The sequence below is a fragment of the Lepidochelys kempii genome, chromosome 9 (assembly GCF_965140265.1).
Source record: "Lepidochelys kempii isolate rLepKem1 chromosome 9, rLepKem1.hap2, whole genome shotgun sequence".
NCBI lineage: Eukaryota > Metazoa > Chordata > Testudines > Cheloniidae > Lepidochelys > Lepidochelys kempii.
In genome coordinates, this window is record NC_133264.1 from 94,396,634 (window position 1) to 94,416,398 (window position 19,765).

A 19,765-nucleotide genomic window follows, 5' to 3' on the forward strand; every position below is an offset into this window, starting at 1 on the left:
CAGTCACATAATTTATTAAAACTGATGCACTTTTGCATCTGTTATATATTTAGCTGTTGTTTTTCTGCTGGTGCAGCTTTCACACCATATTTATACCTGGAACCTAAAGGAGCAGAAAAGGTCAAACGTAAGATATGGGGTATAATCACTTTCTGGGCAAATGTAATATACCAAAATATCTTTTACCTATAAAAATATCAGGATTATATTTAGCAAACCAAAGAGGAAGATCCTACAATCTTTGCTTCGAGCAGTTTTTTTCATGCACAAGCCTCAGTCCTGTAAATCATGGCTAAAGAGATGTCATTACCGAAATGGTAGTTGGGCGCTGCAAGTGAATATATCTGGGATATTGCCCTGCTACTAGAGATCCAGATCTGAATTTCCCCAAAGTTCAGTGCGTTTGGCTCCAGAGTCAGGCCATTCTTTACTTGTTGACATGATCTGAGCTAGTCACAAATAGGGAAATTTAATGCATGGCAGAGGTCGACTTTTAACCCTAGCATAGGGGGCTGCTGCAGACTAGTGTGTGGCTTTTTTGGGGGCAGGAAGGTGATGATCTCAAACTGGGGACATGTAAATAGCATGACAAGTTTAATATTTTGTGTAAATGTAGCTGTTATGTCTGATTCTGTATTTTTAATCTTGCCTGTAATAAAGCTGCAGACTTTTCCCACAAATCTTTTTCATCCTTACTTTGCATTATCTTTGGGCAAAGCACACATACGTATTAGGATGTAATAATTGACAATGTTGCTTAATAGTGTACATGAAAAGGGAGCTTATTTGATATTATATTGAACAATAGAAAATGTGCATATTTCATAGGATCATTTGCTTGTAAAACAAGTAAATGCAATTCAGAGTGATACACTTTTAAAATATTCAGCCCTGGAGCCATAATACAGGTGAATATCATAAATAATTATGTTAAATTGGTTACCAAGGAGGTGTAGCAATATCAAGTTGCTATGGAGATGTTTGGGCCCTGCTCAGATATTCCAGAAAGGCTAATACAGTCAGCTATATTTGCACAACGTTAACTAGATACAAATCAAATTAGAGAAAGGAAGGAAATATCAAATTATATGAGTTAAAAATAGGGTTGTGAAAGCAGGACGGGTAGAAACCTGAATGTAAACTGAAATTGAAGTGCATGTGATTTGTACCGAAGTCCTCAAACTTCAGCCCAGGACTGCAAGATTTTATGGCACAAGTACTTAATGTTCCTCCCCTTGAGAGTGAGAAAGGTTGGAGAGAAAGACAGAGCACCAGGATGAACATAGCTACTGGTAATTTGCTGTGATTCAAGTCTCATAATCAATCTTCTATTAAACCATATTCCCCCTTAATAGCATTTATTTTACTTTTTGAATGGTTGTTAGGGAATTTGGATGCAGAGATTCATCTCTGCCAAAAAACTCCATTGTCTCATCTTGGTTTCTTTCATAGATTCTAAAGGCCAGAAGGGATCATTATGATCATCTAGTCTGACCTCCTGTGTAACACAGGCCATAGAACCTCCTCAAAATAATTCCTACAGCATATCTTTTAGAAAAAAAAATCCAATCTTGATTTAAAAATGGTCAGTGATGGAGAATCAACGATGACACTTGGTAAGTTGTTTGATGGTTAATTGTTGTCACCGTTAAAAAAGTATGCTTTATTTACAATCTGAATGTGTCTAGCTTTGACTTACCACCGTTAGATCATGTTGATCTTTCTCTGTTAAACTGAACTAACTGTAGAACTAACTAACTGCCACTGTGCATGTGTGTTAGTTCTACATCTAAATGCCCTTGCACCAGTCAACTGTTACAGGCTACTTTAGTGGATTCCAAATCTCATGCACGTGCATCCTAAAAGTGTGGGGAATCTTGGCTGGAGACTATGGTATGGTACAGGCACTGCAGATTATATAATATCAACCACAATTTAGTACGGGACATGACATTGCTGTTGCTGTACCTATTCTCATTAGGGAATGCTCACCTAAGAATAGCCTATTCCCACTGCCCATTGAACCGTCCCTTTGAATGAATTCTTAAAAAATCTTGCATTCTTGTGTGAACGAATGAACTTGTAGCAGATGTTATATGTTGAGAAAATGAATATTACATTTTGCTGTTCTACAAATACCAAGAACGAAAGGACTCGGAGCAGCTGTTTTGTGTAGAGAGACAATGAATATTATATTACTTGTGCCCATTTAATTTGAACCAATATAGTTTCCAATACAGCTGCAGAAAGGATGACTGGATTCTGAGTTTGACATCAGAGTGTTAGTTCATTCAATTTCAGATGCTGAGCCTACTTTAGTGCTACGGGCCATCCCATTCTTTCTGTCTAGAACAAGGCCTGCATCCCCCACCTCTAAAAGGAAGACATCCACTACCAACTTTAGAAAATACAAAATTATCTGACTGTCATGCAGAGTAATGTATACAGCATTAGTTCCATGTTAGATGTTTAATTTGGGGTTGATTCGGAGGGGACCTATTTTTGAAGTAACACTTCATCATTCAAGAATATTTTAAATAGTCTCACTTCTTTCTTCAGCTTTTGTTCTTAGCTTTCTTGGAAGTCGGGAAGGAAATAACATTATTGCAGTTGTGTTCATATAACAGTACTTAATCTAGCCCTGTATTACCCAGGTATTTTGGTGGTTGGCAGAGCTCTAAGTAGCATTGTTTGGTACTTTCGGGTTTGGTTTCATATTAGAAAATGTTGGATTGAGCTTCTGTTCTGAACTGAGAACTTTCTTTCATGCTTCTTTGCTTGTGAGTTGACACCGCGCCCTTTTTGGCTGTATTTGTGGCTTCTCTGGAGGCTCAGATGGCTATTTCCTGTGCTCCACAACCTTTCCAATTAGCCATTTAAATTCCTGGCCTTCTTCAGCACTTCCAAACCTGACCTGCTGCTGTATGTGAGACCCCTTTTCTTGAAAAGGAGAAAAAGAAAGGAACATGCAGTGAAATTTACTTATGAGAATGACACTGGTATGAATAAGTCAGTGAAAGGCAAGATTAGGGTGGTACAATACACAGTTTCTTAATCCTAGATGGGGTATGTCTAGAAGATAGATTTCTGCAGTTCAAAGGGGAGGTCTAAGGTTAAATGGACATATGACATGAAAGAAAATATGCCCTTGACCTACTACTGAAACACATTAAACTGGGGGACAACCCTAAAATCCTTAACAGCACTTAAACATTAGGGTTTGTCCCTTGCTAAAAAGCAGCACTTCTGATAGTGATATACAGAATCAGCTAAGTCTGCCTGGTTGATGCTGTAACATCAGCCTTGGAAAGTCCCACCGTTCACTGTGCTGAGTCCATTTTCATGGGCATACATGTCTTAGTAGCCTTGTAGAGTCTGCCAGGTGCTATTAGTGTGCTTCGTAAACCTGGCTGGGCTCCTTCGCACCTTAACAGATCTTGTGGTCATTGGGCAGTTTGCTCGAGGTCTGCTGTGCCAGCTGTCTGCACAGAGCTGGGACAGCACATAGGGAGAACATACATACATAGCTGAATATCTGATGACAATGCTCTTCTACCAGTGAATTCCTGTGCTGTTAATAGAAATTCAGAGCAAAATTGAACTTACTTTTCACCCCCCTTTGTTGTTCTCAAAAGGGAGAATATCAGTTGTGCAATTTTATGGAACCATTGGGCTTTTGTTAGTTTGTCATCTGATATCTAGATTTTTTGTGATTTAGAGGCAAAGAAATGCAGAATGGGGTTGTACAGTAAATCTGGTGTCTTGTCAAAAACACTTAGATTTTTCCCTCTTTTAATCAAGTATGAAGTATATTAGAATTTACAATAGTTGTTACTTCCTAGCCTACTAGAACCAATTTAACAAAGTAATTATTGGTACACAATTTACTTTGAGTGCTACTGCCTGATGCTAATAATGTGATGCTTCCATTTTTTATTTTTATTTTTTGGAAGGTAATAGGAAGTTTACTTTCTGTATCTTACCAGAAGGTATGAAAAGAACTAAATTTCTGTGGATTAATGAGGTCCAGTCAGGAATATCAACTGCAGCTAAAAGTACTCATTCTCTTCTCAAAGTGATTGGATGCCAGCAATTTAAAAGGATTTCTTTTTCTTTTTGTATAGTGCAGAGGAGTAGGTATGTTGCAATCTGTCAGGAAAAAGCCTCTGGAAACCAACTAGCCTGTTATAGTCAATATTGTCAAAAAAAAAAAAAAAGAACAGAGGATATTTTAAAAATCAAATACATTTTGTAGGAAGTAAAAATGAATGTATCACCTACATTACCATTCATAACAGATGGAATATACTCTTCCAAAGAATATTCTGATGTTATGGAAACAGAACGGGAAATTAAAGTTATTTACTCATTTCACTTGGTAAAAAATATCTGAGTAGAGCTGTGCAACATTAGTAGTTTTGGCTGGCTACTCTTTGCAGTGAATCTGAGGAGGGGAGCCCCTGGAAGAATGTGAAATTTGTATGGATCAACCTTCCTAGCCTTGCTGTGAAGAAGAGACCATAAGGGCTTCTTTAATAAGGTGTATTAAAGGTAGGGAATGCTACCAAGAAGGATGAAAGGTCTGGTAAATCACATGAGGACAGATGCACCACCGGGAATGGGGAAAGGAGAAAGGGCTAGCAGGATCTGGACAATGAAACATGGAGGCTATGGAAGGATCTAAGTAAATTCTATACCAACTATCTCTGTGTAGCATGTTCTCTGCTTTTAGCTACATTCCTAGTGATGAATTGCACTAACCTTCCTGGCTGAGATGGAGAAATCATCCACACGTCTCTTTCCAGAGTAATTATTTAAGCACAAAGCATCACATTTAGCTGCTCCTCGGCACTTCTAGCCACCATACAACTCCAACATCATTGTGCTTTTAAATGTACATCAGTGGGTCCAAGAGCTATGGGACCATAATGTAAGCAAATAAATAAGAACACAGCAACTCACATGTCTTGATCGTGTACATGCTGCACAACTGGAACTTTTCATTGGGAGCTGCGGGCACTCAGCACTTGACAGGAACAGACCCCGGGATTCCAAGTTAACTTGCATGCATATGGAACAAGCCATGGCTGTATATAGATACAGACACCAGGTTCATCAGAGGGAACCGAACAGGAACCTCCGGCACCCCATAAGCACGAGCCCTCTACCACGTGAACTGAAAGCAGGACTCTTTTAGCTGTAAGCTAGGAGTAGGTTGTGTAGGTGTTGGTGCCAACCACTAGAAGGTGCCACAGCAGGCCAGAATATATTGCAAACATTGTAAGATAATTAACTCTTTCATATCTTGAATACATGATAGCATGCAAAGCATGTATCTAACATGGGGGGCTTATTAAGTGAAGTTCCCAAACACTGAATACTGTTGTTTTAAGTCCCATTTAGTAGAGCATTTTTTGAGGGGCGGGAGGGGTGTTCCAATTTTATTTATAGCAGTTTCTCATGTCTGATATTTTCTTTCATTTTTAATACACTTGGGTAGTGTTTTAGGGAATCCTGTTTCACTAACTGCATACAGCTGATAGCTGAAATTCTTTATGGGCTACGGTACCAATTTTCTGATTGTTTAGAGGTTCAGTTCCTTTAAGGTATGTTTTTTTTAGAGGACATTATCTGAAAATCCCCCTTGCTCAATGTCGTTGAAAAAAGTATATGAAAGATAACTAGGGGATAAAAACCTTCCAAATTAGGTTAAATGTCCTGTAATAGGGCTAAATTCTACCTTGAGAGCTGTGCTTGGGAAAGTGTATGATTTCAGGTGATTGTGGGGCTGAATCATCAACAGTGCATGAGGCTAAAGGCCAAGATTTTCAAAAGTTACAATTGATTTTGGATGTCGCCATTTGCAGATGCCAAACTTGTCATGCTTGAAAGGGGATCTGATTCTTCAGCCAATACTGTTCCCTTTCCTCCTGAAAATCAAGCCCCTTGAACATGTGTCAGCTTGGATGCCTCAAAATGGAGGCACCCAACATCATGAGTCACATTTGGAGATCTCGGACATTATATTTTTTTTGCATGTGTTGTGTATCTATCCACTTTCAGTATGGCAACTCATTTTGTGCTAGTGGATCTAATGAGAATTCAGTGTGTTTGAGGCTGTGTTTAGAGCCAAATGCACTAAACTCCAAACATTATCTAAAATACCCATCTCAGGTAGGTGCACACTGCTGCTGACATTGCAAAGAAGAATGTAGACTCCGGCAACCTAGAGGCTCCCGCAGCTATGGCCTAGTCAACATGTAGCCACGTGGATATGGGCTTTGTTGTTGTTAGAACACTAAAGGATTTGGTTGTGTAGCTTATTGTACTTTAGACTGTCCATCAGAAAAGTTACTCTTATAACAATTTCTAATGCCACCAAAACCTGAAAGTACCAGAGAACTTTTTTTCTGGTAATACTTCTAATCTGATTTCCAGATCAAATGTGAGTTCATATATACTCAGAATAAACATCAAATGAAGATGGTCTGTTTCTATTTTAAAAAAAAAAATCGTAGCAAACCCATTTCATCACCCCTTTTGAACGCTCTAATTAAGGCTCATTATTAAATGTTATGGAGAAAGGCAGCCAAGAAATGAGACACAGCAGCAAATTGGCTATATGGATTTCAAAGGAATGTAGGCCAATATATTATCAGTGGACTACATCTGAGCACTACAGAGGATAAATTCTAAAAGTACCTAGAGCTGGAAATGCAGAAAGGTACTAACAAAGTAGGACAGGCTTTGATGTGCAAGTCCAGTATGAGTGCACTGGTTAGTATGAGTTACACAATATACTATTACATAATTACAAGTGTCTTCAACTAAAATATATATATATGAGTATATCTGCATGTATGGCTTGATTGAGAGATAAAGCGATGGAAAGATAAGGGGTTGTCTGAAGAACTATCAAAGGCCAATAACCCCTGAGATCCCAAACTTAGTCAGTGAAATAAAATTTGGCTAAACTATAATCAAGCAGTCCCATCTTTATAATTACTCCAGAGAAATGGCAGTAATATATTAGCTGAATGTTTTATTTTTAGGAAAGCACTGTACAATTTGAAAAAAAGGCCCTTTAAAGAAAGCTGTTATCGTTCTCTTGTGAAAATATCTTGTGGAAAGCACTGATCAGGAACAGTTTACCCAGAAAGCTTTGTGGAGGATCTCACTTACCAAAAATCAGTGACTGGTATCATGACCTGAAAAAAAGTCCCCTACTACATCCCTGATGTATTTAAACAGGGACAAAGAAATGCCCTGTTTATGAATTCTGGACAAGTGACGATATCATGCATAAATGTGAAACAAAAAAATAGTGACAGAAGAACCGAGGAGGCAGTTTTTACACAATGAATTGGTGTGCAACATATGGACACAGTAAATGAAAGTGAAAGTTTACCCAAATCTATATCTTGTCATTTTCAGTTGTACTGTCCTGTCTTTCCGCTTTCCACCCCACAGAAAATCTAACATTAGTAATTTTACTATCCAAAGCCAAAAGTTTTAGCAAACAATCGAGTAGTAAAGCTGGAAGCTGCTCTTGTCACATGGTTTGTATTTTCCTGCTGCTTATTAAAAACAAGTCAACCCTGCCACGTCGTCAGCTGTCACTAAATGCTATATGCAGTTTCTATTGGTCAGAACTTCCGCTTGGGACAAATTTCACTCGTTATTTTTAATATTTTCTGTGCTCTTCTTTTGTGCACTCAGTCATCTGCTGAAGGAATTGGTTATATTTGTGCACATTTTTTGGCAGAACATCTAGTACTGAAGAACATTTGTATTATCTGTCGTTGTGCTTCAATAAAGTTGTTCAGACTGTTAATGCTGCTGAAGTGTCTTGTTGGCCATACCTACATATCTCTTATGATAATTATGAAATGACTTAATATGACAAAGTATGAAAAGGAATTATATAGAATTTGTTACTGACACCTATTTTAAGTCAGAAGTCATCAGAGCCTTTAACTGCTAGATATCTGATTGATCTCTCTTCACTAACTTAGGTTTTCCATGTCTAACTCATTTGACTTCAGTGTAATTTAAGCTGGTCTAACTCACAGGAGAATCAAACCCACGAATTCTCATAGCAATCCCAGCTACACGTGCAAAAGTGGTGACACTCTGCCTCCAACATTAGGATATATTTGGAATGTCTAACAATGAATGTACAGAAAGCTGCATGTATATCAACCGTTTATTTTACTGTCTGTTGCCCTGGGCATGCTGTAGAGAGTAAACCGAACAAAATGGTGTGGTGGATAATTCAAAGTAAATCATCATCCTTTGAAAATGTAATCCTGTCAGGCAATTGTATGCTGTGTAATTGTCACAAGGTTTCCATGAACACAGAGAGCCCTGGGATGGTGGTGGTGGGGGGGGGGAAGAATGAAGACTGTGAAAGCTACAACCTGCTTGTGCCAAAGAGGGTAAGTTTGATCCATCAAATTGTGGAGGTAAATGCGTGATTATGCAGGTGGTGTCAGAGAGAGGGCTTTGGATTGTTCAACCATGGGATGTTGTTCCAGCAAGAAGAATTTCTAGGAAGAGATGGAATCCAGCTAACAAAGAGAGGGAAGAGCATCTTCGCAGGCAGGCTTGCTAACTAGTGAGGAGGGCTTTAAAGTAGGTTCACTAGGGGATGGTGACCTAAGCGCGGAGGTAAGTGGGGAAGTGGGACACCAGGAGGAAACACAAGGAGGAGGGTGCAACAGGGGAGGCCTCCTGATTCATACTGAGAAAGTAGGGCAATCAGATACTTATCTTAGGTGCCTGCACATGAATGCAAGAAGCCTGGGCAACAAGCAGGAAGAACTGGAAGTCCTGGCACAGTCAAGGAACTATGATGTGATTGGAATAATAGAGACTTAATGGGATAACTCACATGACTGGAGCACTGTCAAGGATGGGTATAAACTGTTCAGGAAGGACAGGCGAGGGAGAAAAGGTGGAGGAGTTGCAGTGTATGTAAGGGAGCAGTATGACTGCTCAGAGCTCCAGTATGAAACTGGAGAAAAGCCTTTTGAGAGTCGTTGGGTTAAGTTTAGAGGCGAGAGCAACCAGGGTGATGTCGTGGTGGGCATTTGCTATAGACCACCAGACCAGGAGGATGAGGTAGACGAGGCTTTCTTCGGACCGTAACAGAAGTTTCCAGATCACAGGCCCTGTTTCTCATTGGGGACTTCAATCACCCTGGCATCTGCTGGGAGAGCAATACTGCAGTACACAGATAATTCAGGAAGGTTTTGGAAACTGTTGGGGACAAATTCCTGGTACAAGTGCCGGAGGAACCAAGTAGGGGCCATGCTCCTCTTGACTTGCTGCTCACAAACAGGGAAGAATTGGTAAGGGAAGTAGAAGTGGGTGGCAACCTGGGCAGCAGTGACCATGAAATGGTCAAGTTCAGGATCCTCACAAAAGGAAGAAAGGAGAGCAGCAGAATACAGACCCTGGACTTCAGAAAAGCAGACTTGGACTCCCTCAGGGAACTAATGGGCAAGATCCCCTGGGAGGCTAATATGGGGGGAAAAGGAGTCCCGGAGAGCTGGCTGTATTTTAAAGAAACCTTATTGAGGGCACAGGAACAAACCATCCTGATGTGCAGAAAGAATAGCAAATATGGCAGGGGACCAGCTTGGTTTAAACAGACAAATATTTGGTTAGCTTAAACACAAAAAAAGAAGCTTACAAGAAGTGGAAACATGGACAGATGACTAGGGAGGAGTATACAAATATTGCTTGAGCATGCAGGGGTGTAATCAGGAAGGTCAAAGCACAATTGGAGTTGCAGCTAGCAAGCAATGTGAAGGGTAACAAGAAGGGTTTCTACAAGTATGTTAGCAACAAGAAGAAGGTCAAGGAAAGTGTGGGACCCTTACTCAATGTGGAAAGCAACCAAGTGACAGATGATGTGGAAAAGGCTGAAGTACTCAATGCTTTTTTTGCCTCGGTCTTCACAAACAAGGTCAGCTCCCAGACTGCTGCACTGGGCAGCACAGTATGGAGAGGAGGTGAGCAGCCCTCAGTGATGAAAGAACAGGTTAAGGACTATTTAGAAAAGCTGGATATGCACAAGTCCATACGGCCGGATCTAATGCATACGAGGGTGCTGAGGGAGTTGGCTGATGTGATTGCAGAGCCACTGGCCATTATTTTTGAAAATTCATGGTGATCGGGGGAGGTCCCAGACAATTGGGGAAAGGCAAATATACTGCCCATCTTTAAAAAAAGGAAAGAAGGAGAATCTGGGAAACTACAGACCTGTCAGCCTTACCTCAGTCCTGGAAAAATCATGGAGCAGGTCCTCAAGGAATCCATTTCAAAGCACTTGGAGGAGAGGAAAGTTATCAGGAACAGACAACATGGATTCACCAAGGGCAAGTGATGCCTGACCAACCTGATTGCCTTCTATGATGAAATAACTGGTTCTGTGGATATGGGGAAAGAGGTGGACATGATCTGTCTTGACTTTAGCAAAGATTTTGATATGGTCTCTCACTGTATTCTTGCGAGCAAGTTAAAAAAGTATGGTTTGGACGAATGGACTATAAGGTGGATAAGAAGCTGGCTAGATTGTCTGGCTCCACAGATAGTGATCAACAGCTCAATGTCTAGATGGCAGCTGGTATCAAGCGGCGTGCTCCAGTGGTCTGTCCCAGGGCAGGTGTTGTTTCACCCTCAGCAAGTTCACAGATGACATTAAGTTGGGGGGAAAATTAGATACTCTGGAGGATAGGGATAGGGTCCAGAGTGACCTAGACAAATTGGAGGATTGGGCTGTAATAAATCTGATGCGATTCAACAAGGACAGAGTCCTGCACTTAGGACAAAAGAATCCCATACACTACTACAGGTTGGGGACCGACTGGCTAAGCGACAGTTCTTCAGAAAAGGACCTGGGGATTATAGTGGACAAGAAGCTGGATATGTGTCAATAATGTGCTCTTGTTTCCAAGAGGGCTAACGGCATATTGGGCTGCATTAATAGAAGCATTGCCAGAAGATCGAGGAAAATGATTATTCCCCTCTGTCTGGCACTGGTGAGGCCACATCTGGAGTATTGTGTCCAGTTTTGGGCCCCCCACTACAGAAAGGTTGTGGACAAATTGGAGAGAATCCAGCAGAGGGCAACAAAAATGATCAGGGGGCTGTGGCACATGACTTATGAGGAGAGGCTGAGGGGACTGGGCTTGTTTAGTCTGCAGAAGAGAAGAGTGAGGCGGGGGGGGGGGGGATATGATAGCCTTCAACTACCCAAAGGGGGGTTCCAAAGAGAATGGAGCTCGGCTGTTCTCAGCAATGGCAGATGACAGAACAAAAAGCAATGGTCTCAAGTTGCAGTGGGGGAGGTCTAGGTTCGATATTAGGAAAAGCTCTTTCACAAGGAGGGTAGTGAAGCCCTGGAATGGGTTACATAGGGAGGTGGTCGAATATCCATCCTTAGGGGTTTTTAAGGCCCAGCTTGACAAAGCCCTGGCTGGGATGATTTAATTGGGGATTGGTCCTGCTTTGAGCAGGGGGTTGGACTAGATGGCCTGCTGAGGTCTCTTCCAACCCTAAACGTCTATGATTCTATGATCTTATGTAGAGCTGAGAAGAGAAAGGAAACTCTTGTTCACAGAAGATTTTGGTGGTTCAAAATTTGGTTGTATTCAAATTTGGAGTGAAAAGCAAAAACTTTGAAATTCTCCATAAAGGGCAACAGAGCTTTGGTTCTTGGGCAGTCCACCTGGTCCCCAACTCTGAAGCAGTCTACATGGTTGGCTGCCTTAGTGATGCAGACTTTGGAAGCACTGGGTCCCTGACTGCGAGGCTGTCTAGCTGGTGGGCTGCCCTAGAGTTGCAGGCTCTGAAAGCCCTGGAAACCCAGGCTGTGAAACAGCTGCAAACCTGGGAGACAAGACTCTCAGGTCTTTTCAGTTCCCCATCAGCCCAACAGGAAACTAGTCAGGTTTCTGACTAAACTTCCATTGGAACTTGGTCAAAATCCAACTGTCTCAGGAAAAACATTTAAATTTTGACAAAACATTTGAAATTTTTTGAACCAGCGCTGATCTCCGCCTTTGCACACATGGTGGCAAGTGCCCCAGAAGAGGACAGAGAGTAATACAGGGACTATGCCTGGGAAGATCAGCTTTTGAGTTCCAGCCAAGGTTCAATAAGGCAGCGCTTGTGGAAGTTGGCGGAGCGATGTGCTGAGTCAGTGCCTTTCCTGGCTATCTTGGTGCCAGCACTTTATGTGCTGAGCGAGCTGGATATAGAGGTATGATAGGAAAATAAGCCAGTTAACGATAAGTAATTTAACACCATCCTATATTTCAGAACAGAACCTTGTATCTTTAGTAGTGGTAAGAACTATATAATAGAGACAAACTGAAGGTGACGGCATGAAGGCATGGATCTTGGTGCTGTGTTCCAGAGGGGTATCAGGCAACATCATGACTGAGGCCATACAAACTCACTTAATGGATTTCTGAAATTCAAGCTGCAGCTTGGTATTGGATGTTGGTGGCTTGAACTCAATGGTCCTGAGTGACTAGAACAAAGGAACCTCAAGCAGCCCTTTCCCTTTCATACTGAGACTTTGACGTTCCCCCCCACTCCTTTTATTATTTAAATCTCATGATGCTGATGGTGGGAGTTTTGAGGGGTCCACAGGTTGGGCTAGGAAAGAGATTGGCAAAAAGAGGGGGCACAATGTGGTAGCCTGGTGAAAGAAGTGGAGCCAGCTTTCTATCTGGGGTTACTGTGGATGGACAGAGGTATGACTGAGCTGGCCATTTGGCTTTTAAGAGTCACTTATTGTTTCTGAGTTTCTGACTATGGTGATGGCTGGACAGTGATGTCAGAGAAAAAAAAGTGATTAATCCAACTTGGTACAGTCAAAGGCTAATGAGTGATAAAGCAAAGCTGAGTGACTAAATGTTGATGAAGTTCTATGTGTGACTCACACACCTGATTATGAATCACTCTAAAATGTACACCTGCATTTTCTATTAAAACCGTTCATTAAATGAGATGTTGGATCACTCAGGGTGAATTTGTAAAGGTCAGTGGAGATTTTTCAACTCTTAGATTATAAATATGAATCCAGACTAGAACACTGACCATGTTAGTCTGCTCGGAGTTCTGTGTGAAAAGTGGTCCCAGTCTAGTTCTTAGTGAACAGGCATATCCACAGACCACCTACAGTCCACAGACCTTATACAATGTGCACTAGCTGGTATTCTTGCTAGCAGAGTCAACACTGAGGCTAAGAAGGGAATGGGTTATGGAAACTGAGTTACTTTTTCATCCATAATGAACGGAGGCGATATGAAACACTGATTGGGCTACAGTGTTAAAGACGATTAAATTCACTGGCTAAATTAATTCCCTAGGACTGTCAATCCAGGGTTTTCTCTAGAACACACATTTACTTACATATTTTTGAGAAATTAACTTTTTAATCAGTTTTTATACATGGTTAAACAACCATGTGCAGTATACGTGGAGCATGTGTAAAATGTTCTTCATGGTAAGTAACCCAGCACAAACAGCACACAGCCATGATCACAACAGTCTTCCTAAAACAGTGACTCTCATTCTGTTTCTTTGTCTTTGCCTTGATTTGGGTTATTTCTGGGTGTGCGTGTGCTCTGCGGGTTAGACACTTAGCAAGTCTGCATTATTCTCTATCCAGTTTTATTTGTCTGATCTGGCACGACACCTGCAAGGAGGATTATTTTATTAAGATGAATTCTGTCCCCCAAGACATTATGTATGCTACTTCTGTGGATCTTAGGATTTCCCAGCCTGTCAAGTTCTCCTGAAGACTATGAATTTAAATCTGATAAGCACACCAATATCATTCAAACTTTTAAAGAGAGCACAAAAGTATTTATTTTAACGGGAAAATGACATCTATGGTGGCTTATACTAACAGTATATGACATCAGGGCACTCTTTATAGATTTACTAACCGAAAGGTCTTGAGAACTGAGTCCTCAAGTGTATTTGAATGTCTACTGGAATAATCTTTATCTCCACTATTGAAATAGATGTGCCTTGCATAAAACAGGAGGTAACTACCTGCTAATATATAAAAGAGGGAAATGGAAGACATATATTCCAGCCTAGTTAAAAGTAAGGTTTACTTTTGCTTTGAATCTAGTTCAAGCTTACAGCATTATTTTATTATTTCAAAAGTGGAGTATTGTTTTGGTTATATTATATAGCAAAAGATTTTATTCCATCTTGGAAAATGTTTCCGGTGAAGGAATGGGAATGTGTGCCTTTCAGTGAACTTACTATTCTTCAAGAGAATATATAAAATAGATTGAATGTTGTTCTTTTTCAAAAATTCACATTTCTAAGGAAGGCACATATAAGGGTGACAAAAACCCCACACCCATTTTTGGGAAAATTAAATAAACACAGAGGTTTAATGCACAAGTAATAAAACATGGGCAAAAACCTTTTTAATATGGGGTTGCTGCAGAAACTGATTTTTTGTTGCTGGAAGTTTCAGTATAAGCAAAACAATATTGCATTCTGGAACAAACTACAACAAATTATGTTGCAACTGCTCAGGCAAGGAAGCTAAGATACATAACCGCCTAGGAGCTGCAGTGGGTTCAGTGTCTGTATAGTATATTGGAGGCTTGTTAGTAAAGGCTAGTGGGACTACTTTATTTGTCTGTAGATCAAAGGATGATTTGATTTGTTGAAACTAAAACTGTCCGCAGGAAAGTGTCGATTTCGATAAATTTCCCATTTTAAAAAAAATGAAAATATATGTCTTTTTTAAATCGTTAAAACAAAAAATTCCATTTTTTGTTTTGGAACTATTTTTGGGTTCAAAATTTAAGTTAATTTATAGTTTAAAGAGCCCAAATCAAAATCAAACAGGTGTCATGCAAACATCATATGTGTACATGCATCAAACTTGATTTTGGGTGTACACAAAAGAAAGAGAAAAATGTTATGTGATAAGTTTGAAAACAAATCTTGGCAATTTATGAAGATCAAGAGAAAGTGAAAAGTGAAACCATCACAAAGGAGACCTGGAAGATGTGTTTGGAGCAAACAGAATGAGATATTCTAATGCATTGGCCCCATGCAGTGGGTAAAGGAGCAGAAACTGTCAAAAGACGTGCATGCCACATTTTTCAAAATGCAAAAAGAGCCAATGGTCAGACGGGGGTGTTTAAGTAAAGAAGGATTTAGGGGGCATACAGGAGATATATTGATGGTGAATAGATTGAAGTGCTGCAGAAAGAGATTATTCACTTGAGCCACTTTACTGAGAAGTGGGTGGTATTCTGAAAATGATGCTTTACCTATTGCACTTGAGTTATTTCCTACATTATAAGAGCTTACAAAACTGTCATGAAAATTTTACCAGACAAAGAACAAAATATGCCCAGCCACTTTTGCCATGATGACTGACGGAAAATTGTATGATATTTTATTATCCACCAAAAAAATTTACTCTCTTCAGGGTAGTGGGCAAGTAGACATTTGCCAGGCTACATTCTTATGATGCTGTATTAGCATTGCCATGTGTTTTCTGTTGCAATAACTTTGTTGTGAGTTAGTCCATAGCTAATAGCAAGATCCAGTGGCTGGAAATTGAAACTAGAGAAATTCAGACTTGAAATAAAGCATGAGTTTTCAACAGTGAAGATAGTTAACCACTGGAACAATTTACCAAGAGTTGTGGTGGATTCTCCATCACTAGCAATTTTTAAATGAAGACTGGATTTTTTTGTCTAAAAGATACACTCTAGTTCAAATAGGAATTAATTCAGGAACGTCCTATGGCCAGTGTTATACAGGAAGTTTTTCAAGAATGAAGCACAGAAAATGCAATAGCTATCATTATGTGTAAATGCTAGAGCTGGAAACAACATTTTTGCAAAAGAGTCTTTATGAATATTCACTTGAATTTTTAAATGACTTTGCTTTGACCATGCTTGTGTTCCTTAATGTTCACTTTCTGTGCAGTAGAGTTTTATGGCCACAAACATTCATATAAGTTAATTTCAAAGTCACCTGCACAAGTGTTTGTGCAAACTAGCTTGTAAATTCTCTACTAAGTGTAGGTTTCAGAGTGGTAGCCATGTTAGTCCATATCAGCAAAAAGAACAAGGAGTACTTGTGGCACCTTAGAGACTAACACATTTATTTGGGCATAATCTTTCATGGGCTAAAACCCACTTCATCAGATGCACGGAGTGAAAAATACAGTAGGAAGGTATATATATTACAGCACATGAAAAGATGGGAGTTACCTTACCAAGTGGGGCCAATTGAGGCTAATGAGGCCAATTCCAACAGGGTGGATGTAGCCGATTCCCAACAGTTGACAAGAAGGGGTGAATATCAACAGAGAGAAAAATAATTTTTATAGTGACCCAGCCACTCCCAGTGTTTATTCAGACCTAATTTGATGGTGTCAAGTTTGCAAATTAATTCCAGTTCTGCAGTTTCTTCAGATGAAGTCTGTTTTTGAAGTTTTTTGGTTGAAGAATGGCCACTTTTAAGTCTGCTATTGAGTCCAGAGAAATTGAAGTGCTCTCCTACTGGTTTTTGAATGTTACAATTCTTGATGTCTGATTTGTGTCCATTTATTCTTTTGCATAGAGGCTGTCCGGTTTGGCCAATGTACATGGCGGAGGGGCATGGCTGGCACATGATGGCATATATCACATTGGTGAATGAGCCCCTGATGGTGTGGCTGATGTGGTTATGATGGTGTTCCTTGAATAGATATGCGGACAGAGTTGGCAACAGGGTATGTTGCAAGGATAGGTTCCTGGGTTAGTGTTTTTGTTGTGTGGTGTGTAGTTGCTGGTAAGTATTTAATTCAGGTTGGGGGACTGTCTGTAAGTGAGGACTGGCCTGTCTCTCAAGCTTTGTGAGAGTGAGGGATCATCCTTCAGCATAGGTTGTAGATGCTTGATGATGCACTGGAGAGGTTTTAGTTGGGGGCTGTAGGTGACAGCTAGTGGTGTTCTTTGTTGGGCCTGCCCTGTTGTACTTTCTTTGTTGGGCCTGTCCTGTTGTAGGTGACTTCTGGGTACCCTTCTGGCTTTGTCAGTCTGTTTCTTCACTTCACCAGGTGGGTACTGTAGTTTTAAGGATGCTTGATAGAGATCCTGTAGGAGTTTGTCTCTGTCTGAGGGGTTGGAGCAAATGTGGTTGTATCTTACAGCTAGGCTGTAGACAATGGATTGTGTGATGTAATCTGGGTGAAAGCTGGGGGCAAGCAGGTAAGTATAGCAGTCAGTAGGTTTCTGGTATAGGGTGGTGTTTATGTGCCCATCACTTATTTGAACTGTAGTGTCCAGGAAGTAAAAAGAAAAGGAGTACTTGTGGCACCTTAGAGACTAACCAATTTATTTGAGCATGAGCTTTCGTGAGCTACAGCTCACTTCATCAGATGTTTACCGTGGAAACTGCAGCAGACTTTATATACACACAGAAATCATGAAACAATACCTCCTCCCACCCCACTGTCCTGCTGGTAATAGCTTATCTAAAGTGATCAACAGGTGGGCCATTTCCAGCACAAATCCAGGTTTTCTCACCCTCCACCCCCCCACACAAATTCACTCTCCTGCTGGTGCTAGCCCATCCAAAGTGACAACTCTTTACATAATCAAGTCGGGCTATTTCCTGCATAGATCAAGGTTTTCTCACATCCCCCCCACCCCCATACACACACAAACTCACTCTCCTGCTGGTAATAGCTCATCTAAACTGACCATTCTCCAGGTTTAAATCCAAGTTAAACCAGAACATCTGGGGGGGGGGGGTAGGAAAAAACAAGAGGAAACAGGCTACCTTGCATAATGACTTAGCCACTCCCAGTCTCTATTTAAGCCTAAATTAATAGTATCCAATTTGCAAATGAATTCCAATTCAGCAGTTTCTCGCTGGAGTCTGGATTTGAAGTTTTTTTGTTTTAAGATAGCGACCTTCATGTCTGTGATCGCGTGACCAGAGAGATTGAAGTGTTCTCCGACTGGTTTATGAATGTTATAATTCTTGACATCTGATTTGTGTCCATTTATTCTTTTACGTAGAGACTGTCCAGTTTGACCAATGTACATGGCAGAGGGGCATTGCTGGCACATGATGGCATAGATCACATTGGTGGATGTGCAGGTGAACGAGCCTCTGATAGTGTGGCTGATGTTATTAGGCCCTGTGATGGTGTCCCCTGAATAGATATGTGGGCACAATTGGCAACGGGCTTTGTTGCAAGGATAAGTTCCTGGGTTAGTGGTTCTGTTGTGTGGTATGTGGTTGTTGGTGAGTATTTGCTTCAGGTTGCGGGGCTGTCTGTAGGCAAGGACTGGCCTGTCTCCCAAGACTTGTGAGAGTGTTGGGTCATCCTTTAGGATAGGTTGTAGATCCTTAATAATGCGTTGGAGGGGTTTTAGTTGGGGGCTGAAGGTGACGGCTAGTGGCGTTCTGTTATTTTCTTTGTTAGGCCTGTCCTGTAGTAGGTAACTTCTGGGAACTCTTCTGGCTCTATCAATCTGTTTCTTTACTTCTGCAGGTGGGTATTGTAGTTGTAAGAAAGCTTGACAGAGATCTTGTAGGTGTTTGTCTCTGTCTGAGGGGTTGGAGCAAATGCGGTTGTATCGCAGAGCTTGGCTGTAGACGATGGATCGTGTGGTGTGGTCAGGGTGAAAGCTGGAGGCATGCAGGTAGGAATAGCGGTCAGTAGGTTTACGGTATAGGGTGGTGTTTATGTGGCCATTGTTTATTAGCACTGTAGTGTCCAGGAAGTGGATCTCTTGTGTGGACTGGACCAGGCTGAGGTTGGTGGTGGGATGGAAATTGTTGAAATCATGGTGGAATTCCTCAAGGGCTTCTTTTCCATGGGTCCAGATGATGAAGATGTCATCAATATAGCGCAAGTAGAGTAGGGGCTTTAGGGGACGAGAGCTGAGGAAGCGTTGTTCTAAATCAGCCATAAAAATGTTGGCATACTGTGGGGCCATGCGGGTACCCATAGCAGTGCCGCTGATCTGAAGGTATACATTGTCCCCAAATGTGAAATAGTTATGGGTAAGGACAAAGTCACAAAGTTCAGCCACCAGGTTAGCCGTGACATTATCGGGGATAGTGTTCTTGACGGCTTGTAGTCCATCTTTGTGTGGAATGTTGGTGTAGAGGGCTTCTACATCCATAGTAGCCAGGATGGTGTTATCAGGAAGATCACCGATGGATTGAAGTTTCCTCAGGAAGTCAGTGGTGTCTCGAAGGTAGCTGGGAGTGCTGGTAGCGTAGGGCCTGAGGAGGGAGTCTACCTAGCCAGACAATCCTGCTGTCAGGGTGCCAATGCCTGAGATGATGGGGCGCCCAGGATTTCCAGGTTTATGGATCTTGGGTAGTAGATAGAATATCCCAGGTCGGGGTTCCAGGGGTGTGTCTGTGCGGATTTGATCTTGTGCTTTTTCAGGAAGTTTCTTGAGCAAATGCTGTAGTTGCTTTTGGTAACTCTCAGTGGGATCATAGGGTAATGGCTTGTAGAAACTCGTGTTGGAGAGCTGCCGAGCAGCCTCTTGTTCATATTCCGACCTATTCATGATGACAACAGGAAGTGGATCTCTTGTGTGGACTGGTCCAGGCTGAGGTTGATGGTGGGATGGCATTTGTAGCAATCCTGGTGGAATTCCTCAAGGGCTTCCTTCCCATGGGTCTAGATAATGAAGATGTCATCAATGTAGTGCAAGTAGAGTAGGGACACTAGGGGATG

The 19,765-nt window shown here is 41.2% G+C and overlaps 1 protein-coding gene across 1 annotated transcript in view; it reads right to left on the minus strand.

Annotated features, from left to right (window-relative positions):
• LOC140916728 (uncharacterized) overlaps positions 1–19,311 on the minus strand; it is a 51,913-nt gene extending 32,602 nt beyond the window's left edge. Inside the window, exon 1 of the mRNA XM_073358403.1 lies at positions 17,475–19,311. Coding sequence (XP_073214504.1) covers positions 17,835–19,196 — 1,362 coding nt within the window. The 5' untranslated portion in view covers positions 19,197–19,311 and the 3' untranslated portion in view covers positions 17,475–17,834. The remainder of the gene's footprint in view (positions 1–17,474) is intronic.
• Positions 19,312–19,765: the final 454 nt, after the last annotated feature.